This window comes from Octodon degus, unplaced genomic scaffold (assembly GCF_000260255.1).
Source record: "Octodon degus isolate 3935 unplaced genomic scaffold, OctDeg1.0 scaffold00183, whole genome shotgun sequence".
NCBI lineage: Eukaryota > Metazoa > Chordata > Mammalia > Rodentia > Octodontidae > Octodon > Octodon degus.
Window position 1 is genome coordinate 727,782 of NW_004524759.1, and position 19,291 is coordinate 747,072.

The 19,291-nt window shown below is 41.0% G+C and overlaps 1 protein-coding gene across 1 annotated transcript in view; it reads left to right on the forward strand.

The window, feature by feature from the left end:
- Positions 1-17,614, forward strand: part of Mttp (microsomal triglyceride transfer protein) — a 57,557-nt gene extending 39,943 nt beyond the window's left edge. The window contains exons 11-18 of the mRNA XM_004643703.2: positions 2,077-2,289; positions 4,084-4,295; positions 5,816-5,913; positions 6,004-6,125; positions 7,498-7,725; positions 12,285-12,409; positions 14,904-15,074; positions 16,378-17,614. Of these exons, the coding sequence (XP_004643760.1) occupies positions 2,077-2,289; positions 4,084-4,295; positions 5,816-5,913; positions 6,004-6,125; positions 7,498-7,725; positions 12,285-12,409; positions 14,904-15,074; positions 16,378-16,549 (1,341 nt within the window). The 3' untranslated portion in view covers positions 16,550-17,614. The remainder of the gene's footprint in view (positions 1-2,076; positions 2,290-4,083; positions 4,296-5,815; positions 5,914-6,003; positions 6,126-7,497; positions 7,726-12,284; positions 12,410-14,903; positions 15,075-16,377) is intronic.
- The last annotated feature ends 1,677 nt before the right edge of the window (positions 17,615-19,291 follow it).

Sequence of the window (19,291 nt, forward strand, 5' to 3'; positions counted from 1 at the left end):
GGGCGGGACAAAACTACATTTAAAAAAGACCAGCAGACAACTGACAATACAATTATCCAAACTATTTTGCATATATACATAAACATATCTTTTTCCCTTCTTTCTTTTGTCCTTTTCCTCATCCTAGTTTTTCCTCCCCATTGAAAATTTATTTCCCTTTCACAGTATCAGTTATACTTTTAGATTTTCATTACTCTTTTAGGTTCTCACACAAGAGAAATAATATGATGTTTGAACATGAGGATCTGATTTATTTCACTTAACAATATAGTTTCTAGCTGCATCCATTTATCTGCAAAAGCCTCGAATTTGTCTTTTTTGTAGCTGAATAATACTCCATTGTATAAAAATTTCAGATCTTTTTTATTCATTCCTCAGTTGATGGGAATTTGGGTTGTTTCCAAGATTTAGCTATGACAAATTGTGTTGTTATAAACATAGGTGCACATGTATCACTGTGGTATGATAATTTCAGTTCTTCTGGAAAGATACCTAGGAGGGGAATAGGTGACTGTGAGTGGGACCTCCAATCCTAGCTTTCTGAGGAATCTCCACACTGATTTCCATTGTTGTTGTACCAGCCTGTGCTCCCACCAACAGTGGAGAAGGGTTCCTTTTCCCCCACATCCTCTCCAGCATTTGTTATGGGTTGACTTGATGATAATCCTTTCTGGTGTAAGACAGTATCTCAGCGTTGTTTTAATTTGCATCTCTTGAATGACCAATGATGTTGAACACTTTTTCATATATTTATTTGCCATTTGTATCTCTTCATTTGTGAAGCATATTCATCTCAGATGCCCATTTTTGTGTTGAGGTTTTGGAGGCCTAATTTTTTAAATTCCTTACATATTCTAGATAGGAGTCCTTTGTCTGACAGTTTGCTATAATTGTCTCCCACCTCGTGGGGAGAACCCTTGTCTTCAAGAGCATCAATATATTGATTCATTTGATCCATCTAAAGCACGTGCAGAGCACTCTTGGAAGGGCTACACCAGTATCACTACAAAGATGAAGTGAAGCTCAAGTCGTCCTTGCATCTCTTTCTGCTCTTAGGGTCTTTCCATCCACAGAGCCTATAAGCTGAATTGTATGCTCAAAAGTTGCTGGAGTTAACTCTTTTTTATCCTTTTCTGTTTAGTTATATTCTCAGATTGATATACATTTGTGTCTGTTAGTCTATGGTTGAAATTAAATTTTGTAATTTTACATTCTGGCTAATCTAATTTTAACTTTATTTCTTGAGTATATTTTATTACTTTTAGAACTGTACGGCTCCACTGAAGTACATAGGCGGGGTGTGTGTGTGTGTGTGTGTGTGTGTGTGTGTGTGTGTGTGTGTTTTCTTGACTCTCAATTTCAGAGTTCATAAATTCTGTAGCTGAATAGCAGCCCAGAATCTTTCATTTAAAAGAGGAAACAAACCCACATATGTAGTGGGAAAGATAAAGCCAGAATTTGAATGCCCTTATTTCTCATTTTTTTTTTTGTACTAAATTATTAACTTGTCTCCTATTTCTTTTTTCTTTCCTTTTTCTCTTTCTTTGCCTGGGTCAGGATATAGTCCTTTTCTAGTTGCAGAACATATTTGAAAAGAACCCAGCAAAGGTCTTGCCAAACAGAAGGCACTGAAAATATTTTTGAGCTATGAGGCAGTATCAATTAAATTTGCAGTCAAATGGAGAAAATACTTTTAAAACAACTGGGCATTGTGTTGGGTTCTAAGGACTTTTGCTGAAATTGTTATTTAAAAATTGTGTGGAGATGTCCAGAAATTCAGTGAATGGGAAGTTTTTTAAATAATTATTCAAAAAGGAATTTTTAAAAAGAATTTATACATTCAGAATGCATTCAAAATGAAATATGCCTATTCAAACAATTTTCAGTGCTTCTTAAGGTGCTACTCTACACAGTTTTTTTTTAAAAAAAAAAAATATAAGGTCTTGTTCAAATGTATTTGTTTCAGCCAGGCAACCAATGCAAAACTTCTGCAAAAGTTTTCCGAAGATTTTGTTGTTTTCTTGTCCAAGTTTAAGTTTGTGCATAGGTACATATATTAAATGTGTGATATTTTAGGCAGTAGTGGAAGCCAAGAAGTTAATCCTTGGAGGACTTGAAAAGCCAGCAAAGAAAGAGGACACCATGATGTACCTGCTGGCCCTGAAGAATGCTCTCCTTCCAGAGGGTGTCCCGCTGCTGCTGAAGTACGCAGAGGCTGGGGAAGGGCCCATCAGCCATCTGGCCACCACCACTCTCCAGAGATACGATGTCCCCTTCATCACCGATGAGGTAGCCTCTCCAGGGATACTGGCGAAAGGAACAGTCAAGGGCAAGCTCCTCCCAAGTCTGTACTCTCCCCAGTGACTTCTTTGTCCTCTTAGAGATAACTCTTAGATTATACTTAAAGCCATTGTAAAGTGCCTCACACTCGGAATGATGTTTTATGTCCTGAAGCGTAAATAGTGAAGCATATTATCTTATTCTAAGAAACAAGTTTTTTCAGAAATATGTTTCCTATTGCAAGTTTTACGATGTTGCTAAACTTTTCAATATTTAGTAAATATCCTGGTTTAAGGATTATCTTGTTTATTCATATAACTACATTTTTAGGAAGCCAACTAAATTAAAATTTTCATAGAGCAGAGGATGTTTTAAACCTCAAGATAAACTTTCTGTGAAGAGCACTTAACACTGCAAATGTTTTGGATTTTTTTTTTTCACTCAATCACTTGCCCTGTGACAGCTTTTTGTGACCATTACTTAGTTAACTGGCTATAAAGCATGATGGTCAGAAGTATAGGTTTTTGAAAACACAGACTTAGGAGTAAATTCTGGATACCTTTTCCTTGTTGTTCTTGAGTGAGTTACTTAGCTCCTACATGCTGGAGAACAAGACTGAGATTTGAGGGAGACAGAAAAAGGCAGAAGGAAGTACAACTGAAAGAAATATTTATAAATGCCTGCTATAGAATCTTACGCATTACATATGGTTAGGCAGTGCTAGTCATCACTAAAATTACTTGTGGCCGCAGCATGTAATTATTAGGTTGTGTTTTCTTTTGCATTGTGCCTTGTTTAGGAAACAAGCTGTAATAGCCCTATGACTGATAGCTGTGTGCCAACTAGATTCATCAAATGTGGCAGATATACTACAGATGTTTATCGCAGTCTGGTTTCTGCTGCTATAACAGAACAACTGGGACTGAGTAGTTTATATATAAAGATGTTTATTTAGAGTTCTAGAGGTTATAGCAAGCACAGTGCTGATGTCCTCTTATGAAAGTGAAATCAAATGGCCGGAAATACAGGCAAGGATGGATGATGGTGCTTATGGAATAAATATGGGGGTGTCATGCTCCCCTCCACAACCCACTTTTAGAAGCACTAATCAGGCCTATAGAACTGACTCTTCCTGAGAGTGATGCTCCCAGCACCTGATTTTCCTCCACAAGGCCTATGTTCTCAAGGGTTCTTTTCACACTAGGGACCAAGCTTCCCACACAGGAGCCTCTGAGAAGCACATTCACCACATACAGACCCCAACAACCACGGCACAGGATGCAGCCCCAGGAGAGGTTGTGCTGCCCACTCAGTTTCTCTGTAAACTTAAAGCCTTTCTAAAAATCAGGAATATTCATTCTAAAAAGAAGAGAGAAATTGTGTGATATAAGGGCTTCTCTTATAAGGGCATCTCCGCTCATAGAGCCTTCTCTCCCCAGATTGCCACATGGCAGAAGTGTCTGTGAAATCCCACAGATGTAGGGGAGATCAGGCTCCACCTCAGTGACAAGTGAACCTCAGAAGCTCAGCAGGCCATCAGAAGTTTATTTTTCATGCTGTGTTTAATATGAGAGGTGTGTGTACGCCTGCACATTCACTGGGAAAAGCACTCCAGCTCTCAATTGTCTCTATCTAGAGGTGACCCACGCAGGTTGTGTTTATGGTCTAGTCACATGACTCTAACATGGCAACAGACCCTGGAAAACAGTGACACATCCATGTCATTATAAATACCCACTACTGCTGCTACAATATCAGTTCTTAAAATCTAGATTGCACTAAATTTGAACATCTTATAAACAGGTAAAGAAGACCTTGAACAGAATATATCATCAGAACCGCAAAGTTCATGAAAAAACTGTACGTACTGCCGCAGCAGCTGTCATTTTAAAGAACAATCCATCCTACATGGACATAAAAAACATCCTGCTTTCTATTGGGGAGCTTCCCAAAGAAATGAATAAATATATGCTTGCCATGATTCAAGACATTCTACGTTTTGAAATGCCTGCAAGGTATGGTACATCCCATGTCCCCTCTGTTTGCTACATAATAAGGTGGTTTGTGCTGCATAAAACTGGTGACAAATTTCCCTCAAGAAGGCCACTTAGTAAACTGGATAAAACAGTGTCACTTTGGCTACTTATGGCTTGGAACTTTGGCTAAGACCTCTACTCTTGGGATCCCATTCAGTCTGGTAGTTATAGAAAGTAATGCCTCGGTTCATGAACGCTTCTTTTTGTGAGTAATTTGGTTTGTAAACAGAAGCATTTGGCAAAATTTTGCTTCCCTTTGAGAACTCTTCATCAGGTGACGAACAGGACCATAGCCATCTTTCTAAAAATCATGGAACGAATGAAGTTCATGAACCAAGGCAGAGCTATTGTTAATGTTAGCAATTTTTTAAATTGAATTGAATTACATTTTCAATGGGACTGCATTTATAAATAGCACCATAGAATGCTATAAGTCCACATCATATGTCTCTCATTTTAACTTTCCAGATGGGAGGAATCTGAAACCTCATTTAGCAGGGTGTCAATGTATCTGTCCTGTGAGTTAGGCCTTGAAGGGGGCCCACATGAAGGGCAGGTCACTCTTACCAACTCCGTCTCTGCACTCAAGTCCATGGATACCCAAAAGCTCCTCCTCACCAGACTCAGAAGCCAGAGGAGGAATCCACACTTCCTCTGGTGCACATGGAGCGCTGAAGTTCACATTTGCTCCTTCACTATAGAAAAGGAGAATAGAAGTGGAGGAGGGTGAGAAACAGGACAGTGAAAGCTTGACCCCAAGGGAAAGAAAGCTAAAAAGACTAAAGGAACAGAAGTCAGTAGAACAAAGCAGACATGTGGGTGAAGGGCTTATAAAATGTTCTTTCTTAGACCTAGGTTCGGTTTACTTATTTGATTATTTCTGTTTCATTACATTACTGTCATTTATTAGGCTTACATAATGAGAAGTGGAAAGATCTCAACTTTCAATGCAAAGACAAGACAGAGGAATAGGGTAAAGATTAAGACTACTTAGAGGAGACAGTTGTTCCTTTCTGGGTTTGAGTGAGCAGTTTGTATAACTGAAACTATATATATATGAAATCCTAGAATTTGACTGTCATATATCTTTAGCTAATGATAACATTAGAAGATGCAGAAAAATGTTTGAAGAAACACCACGCCACCTCCTGGTTTGGGGCACCTTTCCTTAAAAGGGGTGACTCCTCAGCAGCACTCCAGTGCCTCAAAGCCCATGTGTCTTCAGCTCCTGAGGTGCAGCCTCCAGTCAGCTAAAGCTTGTCACAGCTGGCATCCTTGCCTTGGCATTTTGGTATCAAGCTGCCTGCAGATATTTGAGGAAAGAAAAAGAAAGATCTCGTTATGGTGCTGATGTACAGCTGGCACCTTCTCCTGTCTCAGGATGGCATGAGGAAAATTTGGCCCCTTCTTGTTTTCACTAAGAATTTGGTTTCTTTCCAAAGTTGATCTGGAAAGAACCATTACAACGGATGTGCAGCTTTTTTTTGTACATATTGCAGCAAAATTGTTCGCCAAGTTCTCAAGGAAATGGTCGCTCACAATTATGACCGATTCTCCAAGATTGGATCCTCTTCTGCCTTCACCGGCTACATAGACCGTACGTAACCTGAGGAAGGGTTCTCCTCCTGCCCCTCCCCAGTGGGCTCAGTGGAACTGCGGGTGAGTGACACAGCTGTTTTGTTGTTAGGTAGCCCCCACTCGGCATCCACTTACAGCCTTGACATCCTTTACTCCGGTTCTGGTATTCTGAGGAGAAGTAACCTGAATGTCTTTCAGTATATCGGGAAGGCTGATCTCCATGGTAGCCAGGTAACCATTTCCTATGGATTTTGCTTAACAAAGGATGTAAGAAATCAGCCTAAGGTGGCATATATGCACACGTATATGGATGGTGGCTCTGTAGGTGTAAATTAACAGTGGCTTCTGTCATATGTTGCCCATGATTCCTTCTGCTGCAAGAGGCTGCATGGCTTATGATCCCAGAGAAGACTTCATATTGAAAACCTAAATAATCTGATCTGCCTAGCTTGCTGGGCATAACCTTTCTTTTCAAAATTGGAATGTCACTGTCTATCTCTCACTTAAACATTTCATCACATTTTATTCTTATGCACAGAGATATTCCTTAGGGATCCCAGGTATTTAGTTCTGTGACATATTTACCATTTGGGGTGTCTCCAAAGAAACTGGATCCCCATAAAAGAAACTGCATAAAAGAATACACCTCTCTAAAGAGCCAGCCTAGATGGCTTCAGTGCTGCAAGGAGACAGAATAAAGGGCAGACATTTGACAGCTCGCTGATGTCTGTTCCAGTAGTTCTATCAAAAATTAGGTGATGATCCATAAAGTTTCCTTATTAGGAAATATATGTTCTTTTTAATTTGTATGACTAACACATTCTAACCTTTTGTGTAATTGAAGTCTCTGAACTTTACAGAGTCATCCTGTGCTAGAGAAATTTGAGCTCTCATCAATGGAAAGTCATGGCCTCCTTTGGTAGTGCTGCAATCAGGATGCTTCTGTCCCCAGAACTTGTTATCTGTTTTTGGATACATGCTCTGAAATGTCAAGCACCCTGTGGTTAAGGGCTGGGTACAGTGCACAGGAAATGTGCAATGTTCCTGTGTGTGGTAAAAGGCAGGATGTGGGCTTCTTGTGGTGTCCACCATGGCGCTTGTTATCATTTTTCTTTTTATAGAAAGAGGAGTTTGACCTGGACAGGTGCAGAGAATCCTGAACCCTCTGATAGCAACAGTCTTAAAACAATGCAAACCTCTTCACCATCTCTCAGAGTGTCCTGAAATAGCAGATCCATTCTTTGTGAGAGCCCTGGGGCCACTGACTCCAGGACAGCACCATGGGGCAGAAAGCTCCTGGTCTAAGTAGGCACAGTGCAAGGTTTTGTCTCCTCCTCTGCCATTTACTGGCTGATAAAGCTTGGGGCATTTTTCATTTTCTCACCTAGAGAATGATGAAATCATCTGTACCTAAAAAGTGGGAAAATTAACTTGCTTTCTATTCAGGCATAAAAATTTTGGTGTGATTTGGGTTTTGGTTCTGTCTAGCAGCTGCAGACACCTTAAGTTTTAACCCCTTGAAAAGTCCCAGAACTCTGGCATGACTCAGGGCAGGCAAGACCATGTGTCACAACAATTTCTAAATTCTCATGTTTCCCCCTAGGTGGTCATCGAAGCCCAAGGGCTGGAGGGCTTGATTGCAGCCACTCCCGATGAGGGTGAGGAGAACCTGGACTCCTATGCTGGCCTGTCTGCCATCCTCTTTGATGTTCAGCTCAGACCTGTCACATTCTTCAATGGTTACAGTGATTTGATGTCTAAAATGCTGTCTGCAACTAGTGACCCTGTCAGTGTGGTGAAAGGACTTATTCTACTAATAGACCATTCTCAGGTATTGCATTCTGTCTGAATGTATTTATTAGTCCTTAAAATGTGCTCCATGCCGGGATGATGCAAGGTGAAGTTAGCTTATCTTGGTGCTCACCTTCCTAGCATCTTGGTACTGTTGCCTGTTTTCCTTTGCTATGGATAAACAGCATTTCCTTCCTCATTTGTTAACTGATTAGAGGATCTCCTTACTGGGAGGCAAATATATGCAGATGCTAGTGAATAGAACAGGAGTTGGGAGAGTGTGGAGCAAAGTGATACTTCTGCCTTACTTGGTTTTCACTGGACACAGGGCTTGGGTGGCAGAAGCCAGGCCACATGACTTCTTTAAGTCACTGGTGACACTTGAAAACAACAACAAAGACCCATCCAGTGTGTTATTTTGACTCTGTCAGATTAGTGCAGGGCAGACAAGCAGTGATACCAGCCATGTGTCTTCAGGAGTTTCACTGAGACTCTGCCCCAAATTCTCATCCTTGTAGAATCTTAAAAGATGCATTCATTCTAAGAAAGCAGGAGTACTTGCTCTTACTTGGACCTCTTACTTAAGAATAGTTTTCAGTTTTCCTTCTCCCAGGTGTTACTATACTGTGCAAAGGACTGGCAATGCTGTCTTTTGTGCACTAAGTTTCAAGTGACCAAGATACAAGAAATGGTGGTTTTAGATTTCTAAATGCAAGCTATAATTAAGTATTATTAATTCTCTACTATTTCTTATATCAGTTCAGCATAGATGTAGATAACAAAGACAAAAAAATTAACAGTGGCTTAACCAAGTAGTTTAATTTGTGTCACATAATAAATATGTCAAAATATGTAGTCCAGGGCTAATATGGACACCCTAAAATATCAGAATTTGAGCTTTTTTCCCTTCAACTCCATGACTCTTCTTGGGACATTAGATCTCCAGACATCATGGCCTTGTGACAACATGACCACTCCATTTCCAGCACTGCCTCCTCATCCTAGGGAAGAAAAAGGGGAGGGGAAAGTCTAACTCTTTTGGAAACCTTGTCTGGAACATTATTGGCAAAATCTGTGTCACATGGCTGCCTCTAGCTGCCAGGGAAGCTGGTCAATGTAGCTTTGCCACAAGAGTAGACACTGCAAATGGAAATGTGTTCCTGTTCATACAAACCAAGACAAGGCCACAAAGGAGCAGTGGTTCTCAATCCTTTAACCCTTAAGACACACATAACAAATAGTTCTCAAATTATATCAGAAGTCTGCACCCACTACATGATCCTATTCTGCTATTAATGTAGAAGACCTCTAGCATCAGCCTGAGTACACAGATGAATGGTCCTCATTTGAAGGCACAGGGTAGCACCACCTGCATGTGCTCAGCTACCTTTGAACAGTGCTCAGTGGTTTAGATAGGGTGAAAAACTGGATGCAAATATAATATATATGCAAATATATTCATAGCCTAAATCTGGTCTGGCAGACTGGTTCTGTAAAGGGCAGCACTTCATAAAGACTCTCACAAAAGAGAATTTCTAGAATTTCTTCAGAAAGTAGAAAAAGTGAAGGGATAAGTATATTCAAAGGAAGAGTCTTTCAGACTCCATGGTTTCTGTGCAGCACTTTACTCCGCTTCTGTAGGGGGAGCAACCTGCAAGTCTTTGGAAATTTTACTTATAAAAAGAGCTCGGGCCAGACTGCTGTGCAGGCTGCATCTTGCCATCCCTGATTTAGATGCTCTTATGTGGTTTTCCTATTAATTAGCGGGGCACTTGTGGCAAGGCATCGTTATGAGGAACATTGTTGCCTGACTGTTACATATAGCCAGTTTCTGTGTGTCTCACTGGAAGTGTTGGGGAAGATATGACGCTACCACACAAACGAGCTCTAGTAGCCACCCATGCTTCAGGCAGATGTGCTCGAGGTCCCCAGCTGCTGTGGAAGGAAATGCTGGCCACGGTGGGCTGGCAGAGCCCTGGGGAAGATGGAGTTCATGGAATTTCTCTATCTATCTATCTGTCTATCTATCTATCTATCCATCCATCCATCCATCCATCCATCCATCCATCCATCCATCTATCTATCTATCTATCTATCTATCTATCTATCTATCTATCCTCGCCCCCCAGAAGCAGCATTCCCTATTTTTTTTAATCACACTTCATAAAGCCTCTCATAAAAGAGAACTTCTAGAATTGCTTCAGTAAGAGTCACAAGTGATGGGATAAGTATATTCAAAGGTAGAGGAAGTACTTTAAAGGGGATTAATGGGAACATGTCTTTGCTGTAATAAATATTTTAAGCTAAACTTTCACCATATACTTTGGTCACACATTATAGAAAGATCATTTGGAAACTGTCTGATTATTTATTCCAACTCTTTATGTATTCTCTAAATGCTATTTTTCCTTTCAATCTTCAAATATAATGTCTAGCATGGAAGATTGATATGAGGATTGATGAATTACACAATGAATAATGTTAGGCATAAAGTAAGTGCTTTAAAAATTTAAATTTATGCCTCTCAAAAATTAAAACCACTGTGCTATGTGTTTTAGTTCTTTTTATAAGGGAAAGAGCAACTCATTCATCTACATAGGTCAGTGGTCTATCTCTATAAGGTGGTACAAGAAATTCCTTTATTTTTTTCCATATTTTAGGGAAGGGTCTACAGGGTATTCAAGGTCTCACTGCTAGATCAGATTCATAGTGAATCTCCTGTTTACAGCCTCCCAAGTGCTGGGATTATAGGTGCACACCACCATGCCCAGTCTCAATCACTGTGTTAGCGTGCCCTGGGGGGCACAGCAGGCCCAGGGATCAAACCCCCAGCCCCTGTGCCTGATTGCAGGTGCTTTAATCCACTGAGATATTTGACCAGCCCTAGAAAATTCTTTTGCAGCTTCATATAAATTTTTCCCAAGCTCTCTTTACTTAAAGAAAAGGAATCTTCCCAGAAAGTCAAAGTGCTCCTCAAAATCACTTTGCAATGGAAATACTATATGCTTACAAAGATATATTGTCTGATACTATAAAATGCACTTTTTGTGGTACTCACCATATTTTGGCATCTACTTAATATTTTATCCATGAGAAAGTTAAGGCCTACATCTCAGATCCTCGATGATTCTTCCATGATTATGATTTTCAGGTTGGGAAGTGAGGAGAGGTTGGGCACACAGTTCCCATTGCAATGCACATGCAGCCTCTCATTGTTTTGGCCCTGTTATGAGTACACATCGGGGCATGCTTGCCATGGTTTTCTCAGGATAAGCTGTGCTTCTTCACATTAGCTGTGATCCATAACACAGTCTGTTTGTCCTATGGCAGCTACATTTCTCTTCTGTATTGCATGTGACTCTCAGCGTCCTTAGTGGTGCCTCCTAATGGGTGCTGGGCATTGCACTGAGAGCCCCCTTGTCTCTGTAATTCCAGCTCAACCTGAATGTCCTTCAGAATGAAAGTAAAGTCGTGCCACTGCCACATCTGTTTGTATGACTGCTTCCAAGCTGTGTGTCTGAGATTCTCAGCCATGCTCTCTGGAATTCAGGAAGTCCAACACTGTCTCTTCTGGAAAGTGAAATCATGCCCTTTGTACATGGCAAGTGTAGGGCTCATTCTATCTGAGTAGGACAGTTGCATAAAGAAGTTAATCATGCTGCCAGTTGCCAGGAACTTATTATCTTTGGGAGAATATTAAAACTAAGATGCTGAACTTTTCCACAGAATTATTATCACTCTTAACTTTGTCCCTAGGCCATCTAATTTCAATTCAGTGAAAATGCTTTTGACCAATATCATCCTACCTACCATAGCTAGAAAATGCAAGGCCTTAAGGCTAAAAATGGAGGCAGACAGTGCACAGCAATGAGTTTCAGACAACTCTAAAATTTCTCAGGATGGACCATGTCTGTTATTGATTCCTGTGCTTCTGAAAAGTGTGGTTAAGTTTGTGTTGGATGTGATCATTAAGTGGTAATCATTCAGATGTCAGAGGGCAGGGTGCAAGGCTTAGGTAAATGCTTGCCTTGCTCTCCTGCTCTGGTATGGGCAGTTTCTGGAATTTGTACACTGCACCAAAGGTCACTGGGCTGCCATCGTCGGAAGGATGCAGTGGTTGGTACTTGAGGAGCACTGAAGGACTGCCATGTCCAACCTACACCTGCGAAATAAAAGTCTCAGGGGAATCTCAGGTAGAGGTGCCCTCATTTTCTGTGGTACTATGGTTCTCCACTTTAGAAGAATCTATATCATAAGAGGACCCACAAGAGCATAAATTGCTGGGCCAGTCCTTGGTAGGCATTGGCAGGCCTCTGAACCTGCACTTGGAACAAGGAGATTCCTGTTGGTGCTGATGCTACTGCTCAGAGGACCAGACATCCAGGACCTTTTGCCCTACAATGACTGAAGGAAAGTGCTCTTCGCAATGGTGCCTTCATTTCTGTTGTGTCTTATTAACTTAGCAAATTAGCAGAGTCTGCTTCTGCTGATTAAGATGAGGACAATTATCCAAACCCAGTGAAAAGCTCCTATGTCAACCCAAGTCATTGGTATATCCATATTAACTGCACTGTACTTACTGTGTTCTTTTTTCTCTAGGAGCTTCAATTGCAATCAGGACTAAAGGCCAACATAGAAGTCCAGGGTGGTCTAGCTATTGACATTTCAGGAGCAATGGAGTTTAGTCTGTGGTATCGTGAGTCTAAAACCCGAGTGAAAAATCGGTAAGTGTATCATGTTCAATACTCTATATAGAACTACAGAGAAATGCTCTGGGCACTGTTTAACCTTTGGGCTTTTCAAAGTCCATCATTTTTATTTGTAGTTATGAAATCACAGAGTTGGAAGTGACCATGGAAGCCATTCCAACATAGCTTCTTAGGAACATCTTAGTCATTTACAACAAGTCCACTGAGAATCTTCCTGTTTTCAGAGATAGGAATAAACGTTGGGCGAAAGAGTGAGGAGTTTGGCTCATCTTCTCTTGGTAGCTCATTTTAGTGGTGAACAGTGCTAGCAGGAAATTTTACTTTGAAGCTAATTTATTAACCTACTGTTGGGGTTTAAAGCCTTTCCTCTTTTGCTGTCTTGAGAATCTCATCTGTGCAGAATGAAAACCTTAAATATTTGGAGTTCTTGTGTATTTTCCTCAGCATTCCTTTTTCTGAGCCTCTTTAGTTTTCTAATCCAATCCAATTAAAATGCTTTACTTTGAACATAAATCAACATCTCTGAACTAGAGATAATGAAACTAATTTTTTTCTTGTAAAACTGAAGAAAAGAAAATGTAATTTTTTAATCTTTTGGATATTTAAAAATATAGTATGAAAATTTAACTTTTTACTTATTTTCAACTACGTGTGAGGGCCAGCAAGATAGCTCAGTGGACTAAAGCACCTGCTTAGGCAAGCAGAGGGACTGCAGGGTTCAATCCCAGTACCTCATGCCATGCCAGCACCCCTACAAAACCCCGGGCAGGCTGAGCCGATCACAGAGTTTAGGTGTAGTGGCACAAGCCTGTAATCCCAGCACTGGGAAAGCTGAAAACAGGAGGATCACTATGAGTCCAAGCTGCATAGTGAGACCCTGTCAATACATTAAAAAAAATTTACCTGTGAACCAACATGCACTCAAAAGGTAGCATATTTAATGTGAAAGATTACACATAGTAGTGCTAAAATGAACAAAAAATGAGAAATGGCATTAGACATCAGAATCAGTAATAAATTTGAAGCTTTCCAGTGCCTATACTTCCTTTCTTCTCTTTTCTAATTATTTTCTGGATGGAAATTTCTCTAAATTGTTTTGAGGATTCAATATAATCATGAACTTATAGAATTTTGAATATAATTTGGAGAAGAAATGAACAACAGTAGCCAAAAAAATCAGCACAATAGGTCTGGTCAAATAGCTCAGCTTGTTCAGGGGCCAGAGTTTCAATCCCCAGGCCTGCCATGCCAGCCCTGCCCCCAGGGCGCACTGAAATGGCAATTGGACTGGGCATGGTGGCGCACACTTGTAATCTCAGCTCTTGAGAGGCTGTAAGCAGGCGGATCACTATAAGTTTGATCTAGTAGTGAGACCCTGAACACCCTGTAGACTCTTCCTTAAAATAAAAAAAAATAAAACAACACAATATCCTCAGGAATTTGCTAGTATCCATATTACAACTAATCTATCTTCCATCTCATTATTCATTCATTCATTTAAAGACAAACTGTTAATCTTTTGCTGACCAGAAGGCATTAGAATATACTATAAGAGATTCAGGGATTAAAACAACATCTGCCTTACTTTAATTCTTTCAAAAACAACAAAGGAGTTTTTAATTTGTGTAGTGAAAATCAGTACCTCTTTTGTTTTTTATTTTATTTTATTTTTTTAATGTATTTGATACAGTGTCTCACTACCCAGCTCAGATTCATAATGATCCTCCTGTTTTCAGCCTTCTTAGTGATGGGATTTTAGGTATGCACTACCACGCCTGGACTAGGTGGCTGGCTCGGTGTGCCCAGGGGCAGGGCCAGCATGGCATATGGTATGGGGGATTCAACTCTGGTCCCTGAACTTGCCTAAATCCACTGAGCTGTCTTGACAGCCCAGTACCTCTTTTAAAAAGTATGAACATGTAACTCAGATTTAATTACAGGAGTAATTTCCCATAATTGATTTAAAGTTTTTTTCTTTGGTGTAAAGAATTACTTAGAGTAGCCCTAAAGTTGAACCTTCTTCTTTGTTGTAATTCAAGCCCCAGTCCCATCTGACCAGTTCTCTGGATGACAGGGGGAAACCCCCTTCTTATCCCTTCTGGGGAGCCTGCTGTGCATACCCCTCTGTGGGCACAATTCTTCCAGTGTCTCAATAACTACTCTTATATCTCTGGAATATAATGGAATGGAATTGAAATAGACATCTCAAAGCCAAAGAGATAGTTAACATGAAACTTGTTAGTAACAGCAATTATCATCTTGTGAGTCTAAACTTCTTTTCAAGGTAACTCAGTCTTCAAATGAGCTTCCAGGTATGCTTTGGGTACCATGCCAGACAGTGTCATGCCTGATAGCTGAATCCAACAAGCCTGAGCACACTAGGGTCACCTTTGCATTTCTGAGTGTTTCCTTCTAGCTGTCAATGTCATAGATTGAGGCTCTATAAAATTGTGTCAGTTAGACCAGCCCAGTGAAATGTGACATGGACAGGTGTTTTCCTCAATCTTAGGGTGGCTGTGGTATTGACTGGAGATGTCACGGTGGATTCCTCTTTCGTGAAGGCTGGCCTGCAATCCAGGACTGAGTCCGAGGCTGGCCTAGAATTTGTCTCCACAGTGCAATTCTCCCAGTATCCATTCTTGGTCTGCATGCAGATGGACAAGGCTGATGCTCCGCTCAGGTGAGATGGAATTTGGGGGGTGGGGGCCAGGGCAGCACCCAGCTTAGCAGAAAGCTGTATTCAGTTTTAGAATTAAAAAACAAAGCAAAAAACAAATCAGAAACTAAGTAAAAGATGAGTTTTCTTTAAAAGAGTAGAAAAATAATTGATTAAAACTAAGATTAACCAACTCCTAGGATACCAAACAAATCCAATTACTAGTTCATTTGACACTGAATAAAATCATATTTAGTGCAGAGATTACTTTTCAAGGAAACAAAGGGATTTGATTGCCTATGGGAATTGCCCATGTGCTGTCTTGTGTCTTCACACAGTTGCCTGTTGTACAGAAAGTTCCAACAAAACACCTGGCAGCCCATTTACCATGGCCTAAGGGCCCAGTGAACGTATAATTCTTATAAATCATGTACAACAATAACTTGACCTTTGGTTTAAGTTTGGGCTCATAGTTGAGTTTAGAATTGTCAACCTATGTTAGTAGAACACTCAAGGTCTTAAAAACTAAATCTGCTTTTTTACCCATGTAACTTTACAACCTCCCTACTTACAAGTGTCCTCTGGTGCTTGTAACCATCATTGATAGCATTGCTGTCCTAGAGACAGGATGCTTTCAGTCTCAGTGGCACTACCTTTTCAACAGTAGCTGCTGAGGTCTCCTTGACACTTTCTAATCCTAAGGTATAGAAAGCCACTTCTTATGTCATGTCTCATGATAGCCTGGCTATGGCTGAGTGCTCTTTAAATTTGCTGACATTTTATGATGCATATAAGGAAGGCATCAATAATGTAAGTACACATATGATTTTCACAGAATATGTGTGGATTATAGTTGTCACTAACTTACATTAACATATCTAGAACCAACTTCCCTTAAACACAATTTTGTTAACAAAGAAAAGAAAAATCAACCTTCCAATAGTCAAAATGCCTGGACATTGTGGCTCACTGGTTTGATTCACACCCCCAGTATCATATTTCTGGCTACATTCTCAACAGAGGCCTGAGTTGGGCTTCTGGAATGAGGGGTGGGAGGCACAGCCAGGCCTGCGGAGCTGAACAGAGATGAAAGGAATTCAGCCTTTATCCCCAGGAATCTAAGTCAGACTCACTCCCTGACATGTGACGTGTACCTGTTAGCTTAGGAGAAGGGAGATGAGGAAAACCATCCTCCTCAGCACCAGGGTCCTTGGCACTGGACCCCTTTCTGGAGAGCCTCTTGGAGTAGGAGCCTTAGGAGCACATAAAGAACACAAACACAAGTTGTGTGGGGTGAATTAATGTGCTTGATGTTGTGGTTGCGCAGGCAATTTGAGACAAAGTACGAGAGGCTGTCCACGGGCAGAGGCTACGTGTCTCGGAAGCGAAGAGAAAGCCTCCTGGCCGGCTGTGAGCTGCCCCTGCACCAGGAGAATGCCGACATGTGCAATGTGGTGTTCGCCCCACAGCCTGAGAGTGCCTCCGGTGGATGGTTTTAAAAGCTGACCTGTGACATTTCGCTCAAAGCTTCCCCCAAAAGGGATGTGATGTGTCATGCCTACGTACTTGCTCTCTGAGAGCACAGTGTTTACATGTTTACCTGTATTTAAGAGTTTTGTAAAAAGCTGAGAAAAGCTTCAGTTGATTAGATTCAGGCCCATGTGGCTCACAGCCAGTGTCCCTTCCAGTCATCCCATGACATTTCCATCATGTGACACGGCAGCCTTAATTTCCCTGCTCGTCTCACAATTCCCTTCAACCCAGTAAAAGTAGTGCTGCTCTAAGAAGAAGCTAGTGCTTGCTGACAAGTAAAACATAAACAAAGCCACCCATACAAGAGGGTCTCATTTTTTTTTTTAATACTTTCAATGTATAGAAAAAAAGCCTTTGACAGAGCCTTAGGTATGGCTCTATTTCTACAAAACATTGCCTATTCTGGGAATAAAAGCCTGTTGTTGTTTTTTTTTTTCTTTCTTCTCTTGAGGGCAGTGGGTGCACAGAGAGGGTGGGTATAAGACTTTTGAAAGGATTTCACTAGCCAACCTAAGAATTAGTATTTATACTTCTGTGACTGATTTTTGTCAAGAACTGAGGAGAAGCACAGAACAGGCCACGCAATGATGCCTCAGACCACACCAGGAACACCGGCCTGGGCACATGGGGTGAGAACTGGCTCCTGAACCACTGTTAGCTCATCCTTATGCTGAATCTTTTAGATTCCAAGGTGACCACTAACTTTATAAGGGATACCCCACAGTTCTCCCCTTTCTCTATGTGGCATGTGTTTTATGGCATGATAGCCAGTTCTTTTACAAACTGGCAAATTTGGACTTTAAAAATATGTTATGAAATAAAGAGTCTCTTTATTTGTATGAATTTAAAAAGTTATGTTGGCTATTTTAAAATATTTATTAATGAAATGGACATATTCACTGTGATAAACCCCAAAAGAAATGACAGGCACTCCTTTGCCTTCCGTACACACAGGCAATGTGGAAGTTTAATCCCCACAGATCACTGTGCACTGAAATGATGGGTGATAAAATAAATGTGTGGAAATCTTACTGAATTCTGTCGGTCTTTCGGCACTGGCACACTGGCCACCCCAGCTCCCCAGGGACCGAGGCTGGTGGTCACAGCTGTGTCCTTGAGGAGGGCAGGGAGGCGGTGGCATGCAGTAGGCGGGGTTTGCCTGGAGGATGCAGGGAATGCAGCCTGATCCTGGGCACAAACTCAGGGACTCAACCCGGTCCTGAACAAACCCCTGGCTCTGGGAAGTGTGAGAAGACAGAAGGTCCATAAAAGTGACAACCAGGTGCCCTGCATGTCAGCACTTTGCCATATGCCCCACAGAAAAGCCCGCCCATACTTGAGACTGAAGAATTTAGCCACTCCAGCAGGCATTAGAAAAGCAGGAAACCAGGATTCTAAGACAAGTGTGTGACAAAGGCAGCATGTTCTGCACTTTTGCAAAGAGACAATGGAGCCAGAAAAGTAACTATCTACCTCCTTTGCTGTCCTCAAGTTCGGAGCATCAGACAGCCACTGTCCTCTACCAACATATCTGCCTCCACTGAGTGTGTCCCAGGGCCTCTGAGGCTACAGTCTCTAAAGACCCATCCATACCTCTCCTGTCATTCCCTGTCACAAGCCACAGTTCTGCCTAGGCAAGTTGTCCTCTGATTCTCCTCTCTTAGAGATTATCATATGGCAGGTATATTTAAGCATTTTATGTAGGCTAATTTAATCCTCATAATAAGCATATCTAACAGGCAGAATTATTTCTACACTACAGATCAGCAATGTCCAAGAGAAATGCGATGCAAACCAAATAATTTTAAATTTCTAATAGTTTCAGGCCAGGCATGGTAGAGCACACATATACTGCCAACACTCAGAAGCCTGAGGGAGGAGGATTGCTGTGAATGTGAGGACAACCTGGCCAACTAACAAAAACAAGGCCCAAAAAAAATTTTTTTTCTAATCACTGCATTAAAAAGTAAATAAACAGATGAGATAAATTTTAATAGTGTGTCATTTAACTCTATATTCAAAGTATTATCATATCAGCATGTAACCAACATAAAATTATTAATGGAATATCTTACTTTGGGGGAAGTAGTGAGCCTTCCAAATGTGACACACTTTAATACACATAGCACATCTCAATTTGGACTAACAAATTTCAGGTGTGTGGCTAGCATCTAATACATAGAACACATCATATTGATGGATAAAACTATGCATAGAAAATGCGTAACTTCCCTGAAAGATGACATTTTCTCATATAAAAAATGGTAGAACTTGAATTCAGATGTAAGTAATCTCACCCCCAGAACTGATGCTCTGAGGTACTGTTTGCTAAATATCATTGGTTTTGAAGGATTGTTGCTAAAAACATATGGATGGTAGATGTATCAGCCAGATATTCATTGCTGATTTTGGTCACAATACACAAATCCCACAGTTTATGAGAAGAGAGGTGTCATTTGGCTCAAGTTTTCAGTCCAGTATTGCCCAGGGGTGGGTGTTGCAGTTAGCATGAAGGGGTAATGTGATTTGCTATGGGATCTGCCTTAGGGAGAGGTTGAGCATACTCTAGGTGTGTTTGCAAGTCATAGAACCACGACGTCAGTGTCACATCTGATCTCTGGCCCCTTCCTCTCAGGCACTGCTACTTGCTCTGTTTCCTGGACACCAGGAACCAAGCAGCTTTGCTCCACCACACCTCCCACTGCAAT